Source organism: Heloderma suspectum, chromosome 3, assembly GCF_057233095.1.
Source record: "Heloderma suspectum isolate Gila_16-S chromosome 3, 16-S_ref, whole genome shotgun sequence".
Classification (NCBI taxonomy): domain Eukaryota; kingdom Metazoa; phylum Chordata; class Lepidosauria; order Squamata; family Helodermatidae; genus Heloderma; species Heloderma suspectum.
Window position 1 is genome coordinate 268,381,790 of NC_139460.1, and position 21,600 is coordinate 268,403,389.

The following is a 21,600-nucleotide window of genomic DNA, read 5'->3' on the forward strand; positions in this document are numbered from 1 at the left end:
TCCCTCTTCAGTGCCAGCGGCCCATGACGTTTTAGAGGAGTTGCGAGCGGTACACCACCTCTTACGGGACTCCCTTGAGCAAGCCAAGACAGCCTACAAGGACTCTGTGGACCGACAGCACCAGCCGGGTCTGTCTCTGCAACTGGGAGACTGGGTTTGGTTGTCCACCCACTACCTCCCCTCTCACTCGCCTGCAAGGAAGCTTGCGCCTCATCGCACGGGGCCTTTCCAGATTACTGCCCAGATTAATCCTGTTGCTTTTCGCCTGGCTCTCCCCCCCTCCATGAAGATCCATCTTGTTTTTCATCAGTCCTTGCTGTCCCCCCTGGTTTCTGGCGACCCTCATCGCTCGACCGGCTCCCCCCCCCCCCGCCGCCAGTGCTGGTGGAGGGGGAAGAGGAGTTTGAGGTTGCGGAGATTCTGGATTCCTGCCTTTCTCGCGGATGCCTGCAATATCTGATGGACTGGAAGGGGTACGGGCCAGATGAGCGATCCTGGGAACCTGCGGAATATGTACATGCTCCATTGCTGCTGAGGCATTTCCACCAGCTGTACCCCCACAAGCCCGGGGGGAGCCCTCATGGGAGCGGGGATGATGTCAGGGTGGACACTGAGCCCATAGAACCTCAGAGCAGTTCTGATTCTGAGGAGGAACAGCTGTCTGTGGGAGAGGAGCGCGTTCATCCCTGCAGCTGGCAGAGATTCCTCCTGCTGGCATTCCAGAGATAGATAGCGGTCCTGGGAGTGAAGGAGTGTGGGAGGAGGGCTTGCTGGATGCTCAACACAGACGCAAAGAGCAACGAGCTACAGAGGGCGCAGAAAGGAGGCGTAGCGCCCATTTGGCGCACAAACAACAGTCACGTCCAAAGGACACAAGGGAAAAGGGGAGGGACTCTCCCTAGCCCATACGTTCAGGGTCTGCAAGTGATTCCCATTCAAATGGGGACCAATTGTTTCTAACCTGGGGCATAGGTTACTCTGCTGTTCATAACTTAGTCGCTGGTGATAGAGTTATTAAGTTGTAAAAGGAATAAAGCCTTGAAAAGAATCCTTTGTCTGTGTCTGTAGTTGGCTACTGGAATAGACTGAAAGAGGCCAGCTAGGGCCCCCTGACAACTACAAGCGAGAAGGATCTTGAAATTGTTGTCAATCACAAGCTGAATATGAGCCAACAATGTGATGTGGCTGCAAAAAAGGCAAATGCTCTTTTGGGCTGCATTAATAGAAGCATAGTTTCCAAATCCCGGGAAGTACTAGTTCCCCTCTACTCAGCACTGGTTAGGCCTCATCTGGAGCACTGTGTCCAGTTCTGGGCACCACACTTTAAGAAGGATGCAGACAAACTGGAGAGGGTTCAGAGGAGGGTAACAAAGATGATCAGGGGACTGGAAACAAAGCCCAATGAAGAGAGACTGAAAGAACTGGGCATGTTTAGCCTTGAGAAGAGAAGACTGAGTGGAAATATGATAGCGCTCTTCAAGTACTTGAAAGGTTGTCACAGACAGGAAGGCCAGGATCTCTTCTTGATCATCCTAGAGTGCAGGACGCGGAATAATGGGCTCAAGTTACAGGAAGCCAGATTCCGGCTGAACATCAGGAAAAACTTCCTGACTATTAGAGCAATATGACAATGGAACCAATTACCTAGGGAGGTGGTGGGCTCTCCCACACTGGAGGCGTTCAAGACGAGGCTGGACAGCCATCTGACAGGGATGCTCTGACTTGGATTCATGCATTGAGCAGGGGGTTGGACTTGATGGCCTTGTAGGCCCCTTCCAACCCTACTATTCTATGATTCTATGACCACATCATAGAAATCTGTTTTCCCTTTATTGCATTCAACAAAGGGCCGATAAGCCTCCAATACCCCAAACATCATTTTGGAGGGATCAGATTAAATCAGGGATGCTCTAAGAACATTTTATTGCTAATGTAACTCAGACAAGAATGGGAACATGGTTTCTTTTTATTTTTGTTCTAATAGTTGACTTTTATTGTATTCAGAATCACAGAATCATAGGGTTGGAAGGGGCCCACAAGACCATCGAGTCCAACCCCCTGCTCAGTGCAGGAAGCCTGATTCCCAGGCAGTCACCCATCCAAGTACTAACCGGACCTGACCCTGCTTAGCTTCCGAGATCAGATGAGATAAGCTCATCATACTACGCACAATAATTAAATAAAACAAAGTTTGTTTTTTAAAAAGAGTGTTAGAATGGATATTAGGGAAAATAACATTCAAAATGCATTATACTAAGGAAATCGCTTGCAATTTTGTGTATATCGAGCAAAGATGCATGCACAAATGCCTGTATGTGCACCAAACAAGCATATGAATTTTCATGCAATGTAAAAACAAAAAACAAAACACACACACACACACACACCATGGAGTTTGGGTTGAACCAGACATAAGACTGGAGAAATTCTCAAAGTTCAAGATGAGCTGAATTTAAGATTGGAAAAATCACACACTCAAAAATGAGAAGCAGAGAGAAGCTGAAAGATTCATCCATCCCTACAGCATCCATGAGAATATGCCTGTGTCTTTGCAGCAAAGAGGCAACTTTGTACTGCTGCAGTTACTTCCTATTCAGTGTTACCTTTGCTGAGGAGGCAGAGAACTGGTGGTACCTCCAGCAGCAAGTCTGGATTACAGACTCCTATGTGGGGGTCAGAGAGGGGAGAGCTGCTAGCAAGGATTTTCACTATCAGAGTGAAAGCTTTAGGATTTCCCTTCACTTCAAAGAAAAGATGCCAATAGAAGCACATCCTCGCCTTGTCACATTGGTAGGCAGAGGCAGTATAGCATCATTGACATGTAAGCAGAGGGAGCCAGGGGCTCAGAACTGTGGTTCCACGCTGTCATAAACTCACAGGGAAATGTTCAAAGCATTGCACTGAGATTCAGCCATGCGACTCCCATTGACTTGTGTATTAGTAAAGCAGCTAAATCCCCATGCACCACTTTGAAAATTTCTCCTTAGAAGCCTAAAAGGGACAGCAAGCTTCTGTTTTATTAGATCTAAAGGAAGAATTAAAGGGATATTTATATGTGGGAGTCAAGGAAACCTGCAGCATACCTATGTAACTCTCCCCACTCAAAATGATCAGTGCTGGTTCCAAGCAGTCCAAAGATTAACCAAAGAACAGGGGAAACTTCACAGGAAGTTATATTTGCTTTCAAAACTTCCTTACATGTCAATGTATCTCGTGGGTTTGTGTGCCGCTTGTCCTGATGGGAACATCAACTCAGCCACCACTGGGAGGAATGACTGCCCCTCCCAGCATTGCCCAAGTCAGGAGCCTCCTTTGTCCACCTGTTGGAAGTGGCGAGAGGCGCTCGAAGTAAGACATCCCCACTGTTATCTCCAATCTGAGGTTGGAGATAACAGCCGGAATCCCTTCCAGGGCAGATTCACCCAAGAGGCAAAGCTTGGAGGTCAAGCCCTACTCTCTGGAGGAGTCCCAGGAGGCTCCAGAGGCTGGATTGAGGAGCCTGGTGGGCCAAATTAGGTCTGTGGAAAAGGGGTTCTGCACCACTGTTGTAAAGGGATGAGTCATGGTGGGGGTGAAGGGGAAGAGTCTGCCTTAGAGTTGGTACCTATAGATGCCTAGGCATGGTCTAGGCATATTTCCTGGTCAGAGACATATTGAAGAGATGAGGGAAAGATGAGTTTGTCACACCCATATTTCACCAACCTAACCTCTCTCAGTAGTGGGAAATACAGCAGGGCCTCTGAAGAAGATTGTAAAGGCAGGTTCATGTGGCAGGAGGCAGTGCTTCAGATATCCTGACTTCAAACCATTTAGGTTTTATTTTGAAAGTAATCTATTTATTACTTAGGGGTAGAGCTACTTAAAGCCTTCCTGATGGGGATCTTCACATGCCACTTGTGTCAATGATGCTGGCATCCAGTGGGGAAAATGTGAAACTATACCTTTTTAAGACCTTTCCATGTTGTGCCATGCTGCATGCACAAATATTCGGATTCCCTGGATTCAGCAGTGAGGAGCAGTTGCATTTATTATGTGTGATTTTTCAGAGTGCAAGATCTTGAAAATGTGGAATGTAAAATAGAATTCAAGTTCTCTGTGTTTAACCTAAACTGAATACCCTTTCTTAGAACTACTCTTGAGAGCCATTTACTATTATGGTATTAAAAATATTTATAATCTCACTTTTTGAACTCTAAGAGTCATCTCCAAGATGGTGCATACATTTTAAAAGCCAAATACATGTTAAAACAATGAATAAAACAAAATGCCATAGTGAAAAAAACATAGGAATGAACGGAACGGAGCATTCCTTTGAACAGAAGTCGAAGCAGGAAGCAGCTGGATTATTTAGGGTGCAATCCTATGAAAGTTTAGACAGAAAATCCCCCCCATCTAAACATACATAGGATTGTGCCTTGGTTTGTTTGTTTGTATAAAATATCTTGCCTGTTCCCATTGCAGAGTTTCAATGAGAGTTTCAATAACATTAAAATCAAAATTCAATAAATCCATACATTAAATACCCCAAATACAATATTGGAATGTCTTGTCTCCTCCCACTTCTTCCATCTCTTCAAACCAACCAACCAACCTTGGGTCCACTTCCACATTCACTATTTCTAAAGTTGGTTGCCCCCAGAAACTGGGTACTTTCAGCAGTCACGCTCAGATGGTTTATTCAACCTGGTGGTGAATCCAACACATTTCAAGGCAGGATAGGAAATTCTGAAAAGTATATATCCTAATTATACACATGGAGTGTTCATTTCTTACTAGCCATTCCAGAAAGAGATTAATGGATCATTTAGCACAGGCTTGTATAACATGTGGCCTGCCAAACTGAATGAAGTCCACCAGCCAAGTATGGTGGTCCATTAGGAATATAATAAGTCTGTTTTGTTAATTGCCTGGGACTGCAAAAACAGACCCAGTGGGGCAAAATACATGAGTGATAGGCTGAGTTCATCTTGGTGCATCATAAGTTGTGCAGACCTGGTTTCTTGATGACTGATACACTCAGCTATAGGTGTATAAAAGGCAAACTAAATGTTAAAATAACAAATTCCAGGAGTGAATAGGAGTGAGGAAGACAGCAGCAGGCAAAGGGAATAACAGGGCTTGCTCCAGTTGGACTGACCGCCCCCCCACAAACACACACACACACCAGACACACACAAGGCTAAGTGACATCAACTGCCCTGTGGGAAGGAACATGAGATGCTGGCTCAAGTGCTGTTTGGTTTTGTGTTGTCCAGTTTTCTTTTTTGAGCATTTGGTTCTTGGTGTATTGTGTTTTATAAATATTGTAAGCCACTTTGAGGATGCCAGTCGAAAACTGGAATATAAATCTACAAAATAAGCAGATAGTTCTGAAGTATAAAAATGCTGCCATAATACCATAATCCTCTGCATATGTTGAAAAAAGTGCCAAGTTGAAGCTATGGCCCATGAGAACTGAAAAAGGTGCTGTGAATAGCAAGGGCATTAGCAGTAGGATTATACAATAACTTCTAAATAAAAAGTCCCTAGCCTCCTAACTTTGGACTTGGTCATCAAGGAAGAATTCTGGGAGACCCCACCAGAGCACTCAGAAATTACCATTGTTAGCAAGGGCCACTTATGGAGAGCTGATGCCAAGCCCCGCCCCATGGAGGGTCTGTGGGCCAGATTGAGAAGCCCAGCAAGCCAGGAGTTCCTCACCCTTGCTTTATGGCTGAGGATCAGAATATTGGAAGGGATGCCTTCCCCCCATATGTGCCTGCTTTCCTATTGGAATTACAGTACGTTTGGAGGCATTCTGGTGTGTCCCAACTTTCCCAGAACTATGCTTGGTTGAGGCCAGGGAGCGAACCTGTTCTGTGCCTGTGCCTAGGGTTTAGAACTCCCCCACAAGAGGGGGTTGTCTTGCTCCCTCTTTTGGAAATGGGTAAATATCTTTCTTTTTAGGAAGGTGTTTGGTTTGTAAATCGCTGTTTTATTGAACTGGTTTAACTGTCTCTGGTTTTTTAAATAATTTTTATTACTGCTGTATTTGGTGTATTGTTGTTTTCTGCTTCTGTTTTGGTGTTTTAGGGCACAATCATATGCATGTTTAGACAGAAAAAGTCCTACAACTCCCAGCATTCCCCAGCCAGCTATGAGGAATACTGGGAGTTGTAGGTGTTTTTCTTCTTCTGTCTAAATGTGTGTAGGATTGCACCCTTAATGTTTTAGTATTAGATTGTAATCTATGTTTTAAATTGTTAATTTATGGGTTTGGTTTTTTATTATTAGCTGCCTTGAGCTCTTTTGACAAAAAGTGGGATGTAAATGTTTTTAAATTTTAAAAAAATGAATTAAAGTACATTATTTCACCTTTGGTTACACGGTGGCTATCCTGCTAGATAGCTATGCAAATATTTCTGATTACCACTACTTGTAACAAAGAGACTTTAACTAACTTCTCGCTTTTCTTACATTTTATTTAGATTTTTATTAGCCCATTGCTAATTGAAAAAAACAAAACAAAACAAAACCTACTGCCATTTATAAGAAACCTACTGGCCCACCCAATGTTTCATCATAAGTACATAAGAAGAGCCCTGCTGGATCAGGCCAGGGTCCATCTAGTCCAGTGTTCCGGTCACACAGTGGCCAATGAGCTGTCAACAGGAAACACACAAGCAGGACATGAGTGCAACAGCACCCTCCCACCTATGTTCCCCAGCAACTGGTATGCATAGGCACACTGCCTTTGATACTGGAGGTAGCATATAGCCATCAGGACATGTAGCCATTGATAGAATTGGACAAATTCTCCTCCAGGAATTTGTCCAATCCCCTTTTAAAGTCATCAAAATAATTGGCCATCACTACATGTTGTGGAAGTGAATTCCATAGTTTAACTATGCGTTGTATGAAGACGTTCTTCCTTTTTCCTGTCCTGAATCTCCCACCAATAAGCTTCATGGAATGACCCTGGGTTTTATGAGAGAGAGAGATAAATGTTTCCTTACACCATGCATAATTTTGTATGCCTCTATCATGTCTCCCCTTACTCACCACTTTTCTAAGCTAAACAATTCCATATGTTGTAACTCTTCCTCATAGAAAAGAGTTGCTTCAGCCCCTTGATCATTTTAGTTGTCCATTTCTGAACTTCTTCCAACTCTACAATATCCTTTTTTGGGGTGCTGTGACCAGAACGTTAACCAGTATTCCAAGTGTGGTCACACCATAGGTTTGTATAAGGGGAGTATGATCTTGGCAATTTTATTTTCAATTCCTTTCTTAATTATGCCTAACATGGAATTTGCCTTTCTTACAGCAGCCTCTGTCACCTACCCCTTTCTCTATTTTAGATGCCTGATACAATGCTAGGTTTGTATCAGGCATACAAATTAACCATAAGTATGCTTACAGCCTCAGTTAACTGGGCTATACTTATAATCTTGATATTATCTAAGCACTTCATAGGGTCTGCTCATCCAGCTTCCTGCATGAGCACCTTTAAATGCCCCCTATCTCAAAACATGGTGACTCATGATATGACAGAGAAGCTGTCATATCATGAGTCAAGCAAGTGCACACTTAAGCAAGTGTAAAGTGATGCACTTTAGGGCAAAAAATCCCAACTTCAAGTATAGCCTGATGGGATCTGAGCTAACGGTGACCGACCAGGAAAGAGATCTTGGGTTTTTGGTGGACAGCTCAGTGAAGATGTCAACCCAGTGTGCAGCCACTGTAAAAAAGGCAAACACCATGTTAGGCATAATTTAAAAAGGAATTGAGAATAAAACTGCCAATATCATACTGCCCCTATACAAATCTATGGTGCGACCACACTTGGAATACTGTGTCCAGTTTTGGTCACCACACCTAAAAAAAGATATTGTAGAGCTGGAAAAAGTGCAAAAAGGGACAACTAAAATGATGAAGGGGCTGGAGCATCTCCCCTATGAGAGAAGGTTACAACAGCTGGGATTGTTTAGCTTGGAAAAAAAGAGGGTAAGGGGAGACATGATAGAGGTCTACAAAATTATGCATGGTGTGGAGAATGTGGATAGAGAGACATTTTTCCCCTCTCCCAAAATACTAGAACCCAGGTCAACCTATGAAGCTGATTGGTGGGAGATTCAGGACAGATAAAAGGAAGGACGTCTTCACACAGCGCATAGTTAAACTATGGAATTCTCTACCACAGGATGTAGTGATGGCCACCAATTTGGATGGTTTAAAAGGGGGTGGGACAAATTCCTGGAGGAGAAGGCTATCTGGTCTTGATGGCTATGTGCTACCTCCAGTACCAGAGGCAGTAAGCCTATGTACACCAGATGCTGGGGAACATGGGTGGGAGGGTGCTGTTGCACTCATGCCCTGCTTGTGGGTTCTCGATTGACAGCTGGTTAGCCACTGTGTGAACAGAATGCTGGACTAGATGGACCCTTGGTCTGATCCAGCATGGCTCTTGTTATGTTCTTAAACTGTGGCATGACCATTTTTCTGAGTATGGAGACATTTGTGTCGAGTCAACTTCTTTTCTCCAGAGTACTAGCTAGCTATCCATGCTTATGCTCATCCAGCAAGCAACCTTCTTTTTAAAACACAAGGAGTAAAGTTCCAATATTTGCTTCGGGGGAGTATAACTTATACATATCACAAGCACTATCCAATAGGTTACTGTGACATTTGCACAACCTCATTGCATATAGCTGGTAATTATAATGAGAGCTGCTGGGAGAATCCTTGGTTCCAAGAAACAAGATGTTGTATTTGGAGTGCTGGGAAAATGCAATATCCCAGCAACAGGAGTACAATCTTGGTGAAGATGTTTGGATCATCCAAAGCAAGTGAGTGATAACTGTATTCCTCTTGTGCCCCCAAATGATCATGTATACCTTAGTTGTGACACCAGCATGTGATGTTAATGGTAGCACAGACCACCAAGAGATCTAACAGGATTAATAGGATACAATTTCTTCCAGGTCTATCAACCAATTAAAGACTGTTTTGTTTGTCATCTGCTTTTAATTCATTGGTTAACTATCAATGACATCTACATATTACCAAAACTTGATGGAAAATAAACATTAAGATGGCTTTTCTTTCCAGTTTATATCTGAAACTAGGATTTTTTTTTTGTTTTGCTTTTATTATGCTGTTAATTCTAGTAGTAAGAATCCCTGGAGACAGAAATGGAATGTTAAGCTGAAATCATTGTCAATCATGGGTGCCCCACTTGGGCCACCCATAATTATGGCTGAGAATACCATTTTGCATGTTTTTTCCCCCCCATAGGGGCAAAAACTCAGTTTTGGGGGCATAGCTGAGCTCGCCTTTGTCCTATATGCCCCAAATTTTGTACATAGATAGCCATGTAATTTTTTAACAGATTAGCTAGGTTTGGTGCATGACAAAGCTTATTATGGGATGTTATAGGGGAAAATGATTCAACCCTCATGTAGGGCCTCATGGACAGAAGTTAGCATTGCCCGCTGAGATATAGGACTGTGGGGAGTTCTTCTAGTGCATAGGCTATGGTTGAAATTTTTTTGAGTGTGAAAATTCAAGAAAAAAGAGTGAAAAGGTGTGACCAACAGACTGTTGTGCAAAATATGGATGAAAAGATGCCAAATTTGCCAGGCTGGGAGAGAATGGGCTAACTAGCAGTGAGGTTGAAATCCAGCAAGATTGATCAAAGATTGGGGGAGATATGAGCTCCCCCGCAACCCCCCCACCCACATTTGTTTGTATTGAGGGAATTTGGTTGGAGGCTTTGGAATGTTTGCACTGAGCTGTGGCATGCAGCTGGGGGGGGGATTTAAAGGGGCCCTCTGGAGCCCCATGGAAGAGCAGCTTGGTCCAGGTCAATCAATCAAGGCAGGGAGAGGGAATTAAAGGGGCTGCGCCTTGGCCCTGTGGAAGGATGGCTGATTTGCATTTTTTGTTGTTGTTGTTTCCATGGGGTTGTGCAACTGAATAAATAAGGGTTAGGGGAATGCATTTAGGTCTGTGTTGCCACATTGTGTAAAAATGTATTTGCGCTTGGTGTGTGTGTGCGTGTGTGTGTGTGTGTAGGGATTTGCAAACTGATAAATTCTTACGTGCATGTGTGTGTCTGTATATGTATGTGTGTGTATGTGTATATATATATATATGTGTGTGTGTGTGTGTGTGTGTGTGTGTGTAGTTATGTATGTATATATATAGTGCTTGGTGTGGGTGGATTCTATCCTTAATATAAATCCTTTTCAATTTATGGTGCAGCAACTTAAGATGACATGATGATGATGATGATGATGATGAAGATCATTGTGATAGAGTACACATTGGCATTATTTGCTTGTGTGCGTCAAATGCTTTTAAATGATAGGATACATACAGCAATCCTATGTAGGCCTACTCAGAAGTATGTCTCACTGAATTCAATGGGTCTTACTCCTATGTAAGCGTGTGTGTGTGTGTGTGTGTGTGTGTAAGAAATGGCTTCCCCCTCCCTCCCCACCCTTTGCTTTCAGTGTTGGAGAAGCCAGTTCTGCTAGTAGAAATGGCTTTATCTGTGCTGTTACTCGGGATACGTTTGTGGGGGTAGCGGGAGGGGTTGGTGGGTTGAACTGTTTGTAAATGTGGGCCTGGAATCTATTTTGTTTTGCTATATAATGCATCTGAGTGAACTTGTGGTTTTAAAAATCCTTTTTTTCCTTTTTGGTGGTGCAAATTAATGCATATTCCTGGATAAATTCCTCCTGTTTAATGTTTGCTGGGCCACACTTTTTTGTTTGTTTGTTTGTTTGTTTATTGCATTTATATCCTGCCTTTTTTCCTCTTCAAAGGAACCCAAGGCAGCTTACATTATCCTCCTCCTCCTCTCCATTTTACCGTCACAACAACAACCCTGTGAGGTAGGCTGGGCTGAGAGTCTGTGACTGGCCCAAAGTCACCCAGTGAGCTTCCATGGCTGAGTGGGGACTAGAACCCAGATCTCCTGGCTCCCAGTCCAACACTCTAGCCACTAAATCACACTGGCTCTCTCTCTTTTTTAAAAGAAAACTGGGATTTTGTAACCCAAACTCTCTCACTTACAGTTATTGACTCTTAATTGCATGCTACCTCAGTTTGCCTGTGTGTGAAATGGGTTTTCTGGTCTCCCGTCTCCCTTTAATTTAAATCTTTGAGAAGTGGGCTTGTCTACAAATACCTTTCTCTGTGTTGTGACATACTCTGGATAAATTGGGTTGTGTTTTTTTAAGCCACCTTTTTTTAAAAAAAGCCTGCTCTCTGTTGGTTCTGTGCAGTTAGTATGCTGAGATTATTTATTTTATTGTTTATTATTTATTTATTTCATTTCTATACTGCCCAATAGCCAAAGCTGTCTGGGAGGTTCACAGAATTATGTAACCCAAACTCTCTGTCTCTTGCAGTTATTGACTTTAATTGCCTGCTGCCTTGCTTTGCCTGTGTGTGAAATGGGTTTCTCTCCCCGCCATACTCACTTTCAATAAGTGGACTCTGCCACAAACTGCTTTCTCTGTGCTATTCTGGAGAAATGTCTGGGAGGGGGGGCTGGTGAGTTGAACTGTGTAGCAAAAGTCTTGTGTATAGCAAAACAGGTACTGCTGGGTTCACCTCCAGTAACTCCCTTGGTTCCACTGCCAGTGACTCCCCCTTTCCAGCTCACAGTTAGATTGGCCACAAGCCTCCACCTCAGAGACTTAGGCATGAAGACCCCCAAACCACCCCAATTGCCCCCCTAGCCTGGAGCCCCCAACCAAACTCCCCCCCCAGATGCCTACCTCCAGCATGAGCCTGCAACCCAATACCCACCTCCAGCATGGGCCCTGACCCCAGACACCTGTCCCTAGCACGAGCCCCCACCCAGCAGACCCAGGCATGAGTTCCTCCCCAAATCATTGTCCCCAGCGTGGAGCCCCCACCTCCAGGCCCCCACCCCAGGCACGAGCCCTCACTCCCAGGTCAGAGCATTCAGGCTGTTTACTGATAGGTCTCAGAGCCCTGTGGTTCAGCAGCCACATATGCATCCCAGTAGTCTCTGCCTCCTGCCTACCTCATCATTTGCCACATATGCACTGGTCCCACTGCCCATGGTGCTTTGAAAGCTGGCTGGCATGATGCTTGAAAGAATGATTTCCCAGCTTTTGTGTGTTGAGTTCAACCATAACTCATGAACCACTGTAGGTTTTGTCACTGATGTCTATTGGAGTGGGGTAGGGGTTCAAAATCTGGATCTTCAGTACTGCTGATGGGCCTTGAACTTGTTTGTCTTTAAAGATATAGGAAATATTCCATATTTATTTGATGAAGGCAAAATGAAGATGCACTTTCCTTCTAGAATGAAGGGATCACTTTGTTATATTATTCATTTTAATTAAAATGTTACCTTACACTAAAAAGAAACCATCCCTTCCTTCAAAATCATCACAAAATCACTTTCACTGAGGTTCTGATATATGTGTCCATAGACTCAATTCATGAGTAGATTAATTTGCTTAAAAAAAAACCCCACCCCACATAATTCATCAGCTAAAAATTATATAATCAGTTGACAATCCTTGTTAAAAAAAATCACTTCAGGCTGCGGATCTTATGCACACATACTCAAAATAAGCCCCGTTGAAATCCGTGGGACTTGTTTTTGTGTAAATATGCACAGGATTGCACTGCAAGCATGCTTTCTCCCTCTTTTCCTCTTTATACACTGTTGGCCAGAGCATTTGGCTTTCTGCAGTAATGCTATAATGATGATGGCATATACAGGTTTGTGCATAATTTACGATAAAATATCCACATATGTAAGGGTTGTAAGAGGGCTGTAGAGAAGAGCAGAGATAAACTGACAGCACAATCTTATGCATGCTTATTCAGAAGTAAATTCCAGTATGTTCAGTGGGGCAAACTCTCAGGTAAGTTTACATACATAGCAATCCTATGCATGTTTATTCAAAAGTAAGCCCCATTGAGTTCAACGGGGCTTAATACCAGGTACTTGTGTATAAGATTGCAGTCATACATTACATATGAGTGACAGGGAAATGGCTTTTCTGTTATACTGGAGGGCCAAACTGAAGACTGTATTATCCTTAGATTTTATTCTAACACTGTCTGAGTGGCCTTCAAGAGATGGATGTACATTTTACTTGCATTGGTCCCTGAATGTGGGAATAAATAAGAAGCTTCAAAAACTGGCAATCCTGAGAGAACTTTTAAAAGCTGAGTGCCACTATCAGGGTGTGTGACTCTGTATGGGATTGGTTTGCAAAAGAACTCAAATGCCAGCATTACCTATGGGTTTGGGATTCCCAAAATAACGCTGGCATTTCTGTGGGAAACGAGAACAGAGATTTAAACCTATCCTGGGCATGTTTTTCAGAAGTCCCTTTGAAACCTACTGGGGCTTTCTTCATGCTGATATGTTTAGGGTCATGGTCTTTGGAACAAGGAAGAAGGGTTAGTTAGCCATTACTAAGGACTCTAAACTACGCTTTTCTTTTCCCAGGCTGTTGCAGAACTCCACGTTTCCTGCATCATCTTTGAGTGCTGTACTTGTAGGGATGCCACCTTCTCCCTTCCTTATGGATAGACCAGTGAGCTAATAAACAAAAAACATAGGTAGGATCTCCTCCATTATTGTTTTAATAATAACGTTATATTGCATTAAAAAACGCACACAACCTAAAATGGCCATATCCTAATCTGCCCCCCCCCCCCAAACTGAGAGACAGTTCCATGGATTTCAATACCAGTTTAGGATTGTAATCTTAAATTATGTTATTTGAAACTGCTCTGGGTACTCTGAAAGAAAAAAAAGACTCTACACATTTTCAGTAGTACACATAGCATGTAAATGTATCGATATATTGAAACATAATGTGTATCTTACATAATATTACTTGCTCACAGCTTTTCTCTCAAATGCAGCTTCAGCAAACCAATTCTGACATCGGTAAAGAAAACAGCTGCCTGTGTGGCGTATTTGAAAGAAGATTCCTATTGGAATGCCCTCCAGCTCCTATCCTGATAGTCTCTCAGAAACTCCTGATGCCCCCTTTACACACTTAAAGCACCCCTTTTCCCCTTGATCTTTTGTGAGTGTAACAAGGTCTTTAGTTTTGATTGAGACTCATTCATTCTCGGCATTAAAAAAAAGTTTCTGGGCTGCTCCCCCGCCCCCACCCACAACACCTCCAAGCCTCCAAACGGACCCCTTTTCTGGAAGAAGGGGAAAAAAAGAAAAGGAAAACCCCAAGGGGACTTAATTCGGGAATCAGCCGCGGAGAACAAGCAAGACTCGGAGAAAGGAATATTTTCATCTGGTCGGTGCTTTGCTATCGCATTCCAAAATAGAAAACACCCAGTTCTAGGTCTGGTTGATGTTCGTCTGTCCAGCGGGCGACTTCTGATGGGACTTTTCGGTTGTTCCCAAACGAACTATCAGGGGCAGCATCTGCTCTTGACCTTTTGCTCTAAATGAGGTATTCTTCTTTCTTACGCTCGGCAGTGAGAATTTCTCCATCCCGCGTCTCTCCTTTACACCCTTTGGTATCTCGGCATTGAAGGTGAGGGCGAGAGATTTGGATGGGCCTGGCATCATTTAGTAAACATCATCCGAGGAGGTGTGTGTGTGTGTGGAGCAAACAACACCTCCCCTCTACACCTGCCCTCCTAACGCACACAAGTCTGTGTTCTCCTGGCAACAGGTGATCTCTTTGCTTGGAGTTTCTTCTTCTTCTTCTTCTGGCCATTCAAAACGAGAATTCCTCATTCTGGTCTACCTCACAAGGGGAGGGTATGGAGCGCAAGAGGCGTCTGCGCGCGCGCGCGCGTTTTCTGCGGCTCCCTCCAAGACTGCTTCCAAATGCTTGCGACCGCGGGAGAGTTATTGGCAGAGGCATCTCGCTCCTTCAATAGTCCGAACGATTATGGGGCGATTCGAAAGACTCTTCGGCACGGCAGCCGACAAAAGACTTACAAAGGGCAGCCTTCCTTCCCAAACGACTGGTCGTCGCGCTCTTTAGATGATTTTTAAACTGAGACCAAATGTCACTTTTTAGATCGGGAAATGACACCGTTTTAAAAAACAAACCAAAACCCTAAACCCCCCTCCCGCTCCCCAAACAACAGTGTTTTGTGCGTGTTTTTGAGCGGCGGTCATGCACAGAAGGTAATCTGAAGGGAAAGGAGGAATATTGCCGGAAACCGCTGTGCTTCCAGGCTGAAGAGCGAGCGACCCTAAGCTCCAAGCCAGAGTCTTTATTTGGATTTTTTAAAATTTATATCCCACCTCTCTTCCATTGTGGAACTCACGGGGGCGACGCCAGGTGGACTCCCCTCCAAGCACTGACCAGACCCAGACCTGCTGAGCTTCAGCAAGGTGGCTGCCCCATGTGCCTTCAGACTATGTTCTGGGTCTTTATATCTTTATCAAGGGCCCTGTCCCCCTCCTACCCCACACACCCCAAGGCACAAACACCTTAGATTTGGCTTTGGCTCTGCACACCTTGATCCCTTCGCGCTCCCGACCTCGTTCTTCCCGGGGTACAGGTGTCGGCAGACAGCCTCCAGGGTCTGGAGAGACCCCAAATGGATTTGGGAGGAGGGGCCGAGAATTAGCACGCCTCGGGGGGGGGGGGGCAATCTTATTAGGAAACTCGACTGTCCCGAGCAAGGAGCATCTGGCCAGTAAGTAACAAGGAGACCCCTTTGCTGATACTCGTGTTACGACCCGTGCGAAAGCCGTTTGCATTTGCAAAGGGCCGTATTGCGTTCTCTCTCCTAGCAGTTCTGTGAGTCTGTCCCCCTTTTACCGATGGGAAATTGAGAAGGGGGGGGGAGAGAGAGATGGCGGGGTGGATGGGGGAGGAAGAGGCAGAGATTTGCTCGAGATTATACAACGTTTTTGTCTGAGACTTGGAACTCCAAAATCCCAGGGGATCATGATGACTGATCCAGCCCCGTTGGATGAAGCGGTTCCAGCCCTTGCCTGGCTGGCTGTGTTTGCAAGACCTGGAGGGCGAGTGGGCAAGAACAGAGCTGCCTTGGCTAGTCCTTCATGACTGGGCTAGTCCTGGATTATTTTTTACCGTTGGCGAGAGAGTTTATTGAGAACGCTAGATCTGTTTCCACATCAGTCAGAGCCATTAGGGGGATCGTAAAATACAGGGAGTCGCACAGTTAAAAGGGAGGAGAGAGGGAGGGAGGGAGGGAAGGAGGGAAGAAAGAATGAAAGAAAGAAAGAAAGAAAGAAAGAAAGAAAGAAAGATGGAAACTTGAAAAGCCGCCTTTGCCGGGTGGGAGTGGGGGAGAAAAGAAGGTCCGTCCGAGGGGGCTTGCCCATCAGGAGACAAAACCACATCTATTTCAGAGTGCAGCAGACACAAAACCACAGCCAACTATGTCCCCTACGATCGGACGCTCTCTCTGCGCCCGCCCTGTGGGGTCTCCTAGTGGGATAACAGCTGACAAGTCACAGCCGTTTTCCTCCCACGTCCCAATAGATGCAGGCAAACAGACGAAGTGATTTCTCCAGTAGTTTTCTGAGGGAGGCAAAAGAAGCCTATGCGCGCGTGTGCCTGCAGGAGTGATGTTTGAAACAGGTGTGCGCTCTCTCGCTCTCGTCGCTCTCTCGCTCCCCGCCCCCAAATAACTACAGAAAATTACTAGTTACGTCTGTTGCTGCTGCTGCTGCTTTGAATCCCATTCCAATTCCCTTCGGGGGAATGCGATGGTTAAGGAGCGGTGATTCTTTCCTCCGACGCGATTAACGAAATACAGACACGCGTCTAGTTTAAGGAAGAGTTCGCGTCTTCTGCGACCGGGAGTGCGGGAATTTAGCCCCATCTACAGCATCAGTGATCCCTGGCGTTAGGGTGTTACCTCTGGCTTTCAGTTCTGACAGAACCGTGTCCGCAAGACATACCTTCGATTATCAGTACTGGTAATCTCGAAGTTTGAATCGGAGATGAAGAAACAATAATAACCCGTTACTCATGTCACATCCTCACCGCTGGCAACATGCACGGGCCCTTATATGGGACAAGTACACTTCCCACTGGGTAAAGGACACACTGAATGGGAACCGGCCTGCGAGCTTTTGCCAGAACACTCCACAGTCTCAGAAACATCGGTGCCTCCAGCCATTAGTTTAGCACGCAGAAGCACGGAAGCAGCCGCATTCTTTGGCACATCTACTTGCACATGATGCGTCGGCGGGGGAGGGTGTGCGCGTGTGGGGAAATGTCTGATGTTGTCTGGAAAATGTTATGTATGGGCGTGTATCGCCACAGGCAGAAGAGACGAGGCTCCCCCCCGCCGCCCCAGTTTAGAGTAAAGAATTCGGAGCCACGTTTGGCTGTTTTAAAAATCGCGGTGGCTGCCTAAATAGACAGACATCACCCTCCCCCAGCATATCAAAGAGTCTGTACTTATATATTGCTGTTGGTTCACTTGCCTAATCTGGAGATCTCACTTCCGGCTTTGAAAAACTATAGTATTCATGTACATATAGACCTACATCCAGTTCTGGAATCAATGGCCACCTTTTGCCCTAAATAAAAAAATATAGACAAAACATTCACATTTTCTTCTCTTCTCTTCTCTTCTCTTCTCTTCTCTTCTCTTCTCCTTTCTTTTCTTTTGACGCTGATATATTAGAAGATTCCGTTTGGATAAGTGTGTGTGTGTGTGTGTGCGTGTGTGTTGGTTCATGGTGGTGGGGAGCGGAACTGAGAAGGTCGGGGGCGATTCAGTTCCAAGCAGACATGCCAATACGCACACGGCAAAGCGTAAATTCTTTACATATGCATGAGCCAGCTACTAGTATGGTGTGTAATGTATATAACCTCTAAATATACCGTGGGGAACAAATGCGGAGGGCCCCGGGCTGAGGGGGAAAAATGTATCTGGCTGAAAAATGATTGGTGCTTTGCAAATATTTCCGATCTATTACCTACTCCGTTGCCAAGAGCAGGGAGAAACCTCAGCGCTTCTTTTTCTTTTTCTTCTCCTTCCCAGACAACCCCCCCTCCGCTCCCCAAACAAAAACCCTGTGTTTTGGGTTTTCGGAATGCAACAACTCCGAAGCTAGAGAGAGAAAGTAGGAAAGTAGAAAGTAGGAAAGTAGAAAGCCCCCACAGGGCGGCGGGGGTGGCGAAGGACTCCCAAGACCTCTAGAAATAAGTCAGGATGAGCCAGGCAGTACGTGTCGCGGTGTGTGGGGTGCGGGTGGGAGCAGTTAGTTGGGATGCCTGTACAGGTGAGAAGACTTGAAATCCTCCTTCCAAGTTCAACGAAATCAATTAGTCGAAGAATCGAGAAAAACAGAATTTTGCTGGGAAACGGAATTTCGTCTGACTTCCTATCACAAGCGAGAGGAAAGAAAATGAATGACACCCCCCCCACACACACAGGTCCCCAATTATAAGGCTTTATTACATTTGTATGTATGAGTGTGTATCCCCGCGGGGCAGAGTGGGATATATGGTTTGTTTATTTGTTTTAAAGCTCCTGTATTTGAGTGGAATAAAGAATTTGGAGGAAAACTCCTACATATGTATCTTTAAATCACGGTCCAAAAATACCTGGCGTGGTTTTTGTTTTTTGTTTTGTTTTTTTAATGGTGTAAATGGAGCTGACTGCTCCTTTCAGGGTCAAGATGACCCCAACTGCCTATCTTTTAAATCGTATTTTTGTCAGATCCACAAGGTATCCAAGATGCAGAGTGGCGAACCCAGGCAAGCCAACCAAGCTCGCTCCTGTGCTGACGTGTTTATTCGAAAGAGACAGTTCAGAAGTGAAAGCAAACGATGTGAAGTATGGAAGAGGTTGGAGGTTGTGGCGGTGGCGGCAGGGATTTGCGGGGGGGGGGGCGAAGGGAAAAGGCTGATGTTGGACCAGTTTTCAACTAGGCAGGTGCACAAAGCCACGACGCCCTTAAAGAACCCGGTCTCTTTAGGGATTCGAGGCAAATGGTTTCCATTTAATAAATATTTTCCCCAAGGGCATTTTGCGTCAGGCAGCAATTATTCAAAGAAAGCAGGCGTGGAAGGGAGGAGGGAGGGCTCCTGTGGGTATTTGGTCCTCTTCAGAAGCAATCTTTAATAGTTAGAAAACAACTACAAAACTCCCAGGATAGGAAAAGGAAAAGGGGGGAAAAGCTAGATTGAAAGTAGCGGAAAAGAATAGGAACACATCACAAAACGACATCACAAAAGCGTGGTACAACTGGCTTCACCATTTCGGCACCCGTGCCCTGTAAATACTCCCCCCCTCCCATACACACACACAGGTCCTGTTCACTTGGCCTAGGAACTGGGCTTCTTGCTTTGGGTGCTGTTTTCTTCTTCTTCCTCCTCCTCTTCCTCCCTCCAGTATAACTCAGTCTTGGATCTTTGTATGAATGTTAGCCAAAAATAGCCCTAGAAGTTTTGGTCTCCAATTTTCTCGCGCCCCTCGTCCCGCGGTTAGACTTCCCTTAATGAATATTCATCAAGTTTCGTTCACACCCAGGCTAGTCCCATTTCTCCAGGTCGGTTCCTGAGTGCCTAGGCGCGGCCCAACCTCGAGTCTTTTGCCGCGTGTGTGAGTGTGTGACACACACAGAGAGGCGCACGTCTGTTCACTCTTGCTTTTGAAACAATCGCGCCCTCACCATTGTCTGCAATTTGTCTCACATATATCACCCCCACCAGCCCTAGTGTTGATCTAGTCAGGGGCGACACAGACAGACAGACAGACAGACGGTGCCCTTGCCCTTGGCTCATGCTGCTACCCCATTGATAAACTCGCTCCCTTCTCTCTCCCCCCCTCACGTTGGGAGAGGATTATAATCAAGCCCTGTTACTCCCCCCCCCAGCCTTCCCCCATCCACTCCGCCCCAGAACGAGGGGGCGTGAGGAGTTTTATTGGCTGCTGCTATTAGTGCGCCGTCTAACAAAAGCGTCCCCTTTAATCCTGTGTCTTTAGTGATTTCTGCCCTTTTTTCCCTCTCGCTCCTTCGTCCCCCCCCCCCCGTGTTCTCCTCTCTCCTTTGCAAAGGTATTCATTCTCTCGCTCGCTCTTTCTCTGGCCGCTGATTGGGCGATCAGGTTCGGGCAGTGAACGCCCTGCCGCCGCTCCGTCAGCTTGCGCGCCGTCCCAAACAGCCTCGCCTTTGAACTTCCCCGCTTTTGGCTCCGAGTCCGCTCCTTCCCCTCATTCCCTCGCCAGCCGAGCCAGACACCTTTCGCATCGAGATCGATCCCCAGGTCCGGCTCCATCGAGGAGACGCCCAGCAATCCTCAGGAGAGCTCCCGGCTGGACGAGGTGCCTCTGGATTGCCGTCGGCCTCGCCGCTCGGGCGTCTCTGCCCGCCCTGCCTTCGCCCGCTCTCGCCTCTCCCTCCCCGCCCCCCAGCCGCCCACCTCGGCACCTCGGCGGGGACTGGACCGCTCGGAGAACTGGTATGATCAGCTGAGAGCGGTGGGGGGCCTTGGCTGGAAGGCAGGAGGAGAAGCGGAGCCAGGTGAGCGGGGCTGCTGCTGCTGGCGGCGGCTGGGCTGCTCGACGAGGCGTCCGTCCGTCCGGCACACGACCCCCACCCGCACCATGTCCAAGCCCTCCGACCACATCAAGCGCCCCATGAACGCCTTCATGGTGTGGTCCCGGGGCCAGCGTCGGAAGATGGCCCAGGAGAACCCTAAAATGCACAACTCGGAGATTAGCAAGCGCCTCGGGGCCGAGTGGAAGCTCCTGTCGGAAGCCGAGAAGCGCCCGTACATCGACGAAGCCAAGCGGCTGCGCGCCCAGCACATGAAGGAGCACCCCGACTACAAGTACCGGCCCCGCCGCAAGCCCAAGAACCTGCTCAAGAAGGACAGGTATGTCTTCCCTTTGCCTTACCTCGGAGACACTGACCCCCTAAAGGCGGCAGGGCTCCCCGTGGCAGCCACGGACTCTCTGCTCAGCTCCCCGGAGAAGGCGCGGGCGTTCCTGCCCCCCGCCTCCGCGCCCTACTCGTTACTTGACCCCAGCCAGTTCAGCTCCAGCGCCATCCAGAAGATGACGGAGGTGCCCCACACCTTAGCCACCAGCACCCTGCCCTACGCCTCCACCTTGGGATACCAGAACGGGGCCTTTGGCGCCTTGAGTTGCCCCAGCCAGCACACCCACACTCATCCGTCGCCGACCAACCCGGGCTACGTGGTGCCCTGTAACTGTACGGCGTGGTCTGCCTCCAGTTTGCAGCCTCCGGTCGCCTACATATTATTCCCAGGCATGACCAAGACTGGAATAGACCCCTATTCTTCAGCGCACGCCACAGCCATGTAACACACAGGCAGACTCCCACTGACACTCCCGACCACCACGCACGACCATTACGGGCGGCATGATGGAACCCGCACATTGCCCGATCTCTGGCTTGGCCGATGGAATTGGAATCCGTACATGGTGCATGTAACATACGAGACTCCAGAAACAAAGCTTTGTAAAGGCCTAAGCGAAAGCACGGGAAAGATGCCCTGGCTGGGGACCTCGTGTCACCCGGGGGAAGACTTTTCAGACTTTTTCCCCCTTTTGTTTTTGTTTAGTTTTTTTGCGGGGGTGGGGAACTCCAGGACTTCGTAGTCG

General features: G+C 46.5%; 1 protein-coding gene across 1 annotated transcript; it reads left to right on the forward strand.

Moving 5' to 3' along the window:
* Positions 1-20,577: 20,577 nt before the first annotated feature.
* On the forward strand, positions 20,578-21,300 carry SOX14 (SRY-box transcription factor 14). Its single transcript, XM_084842007.1, has one exon. The coding sequence runs from the start codon at positions 20,578-20,580 to the stop codon at positions 21,298-21,300; it is 723 nt and encodes a 240-aa protein (XP_084698133.1).
* Positions 21,301-21,600: the final 300 nt, after the last annotated feature.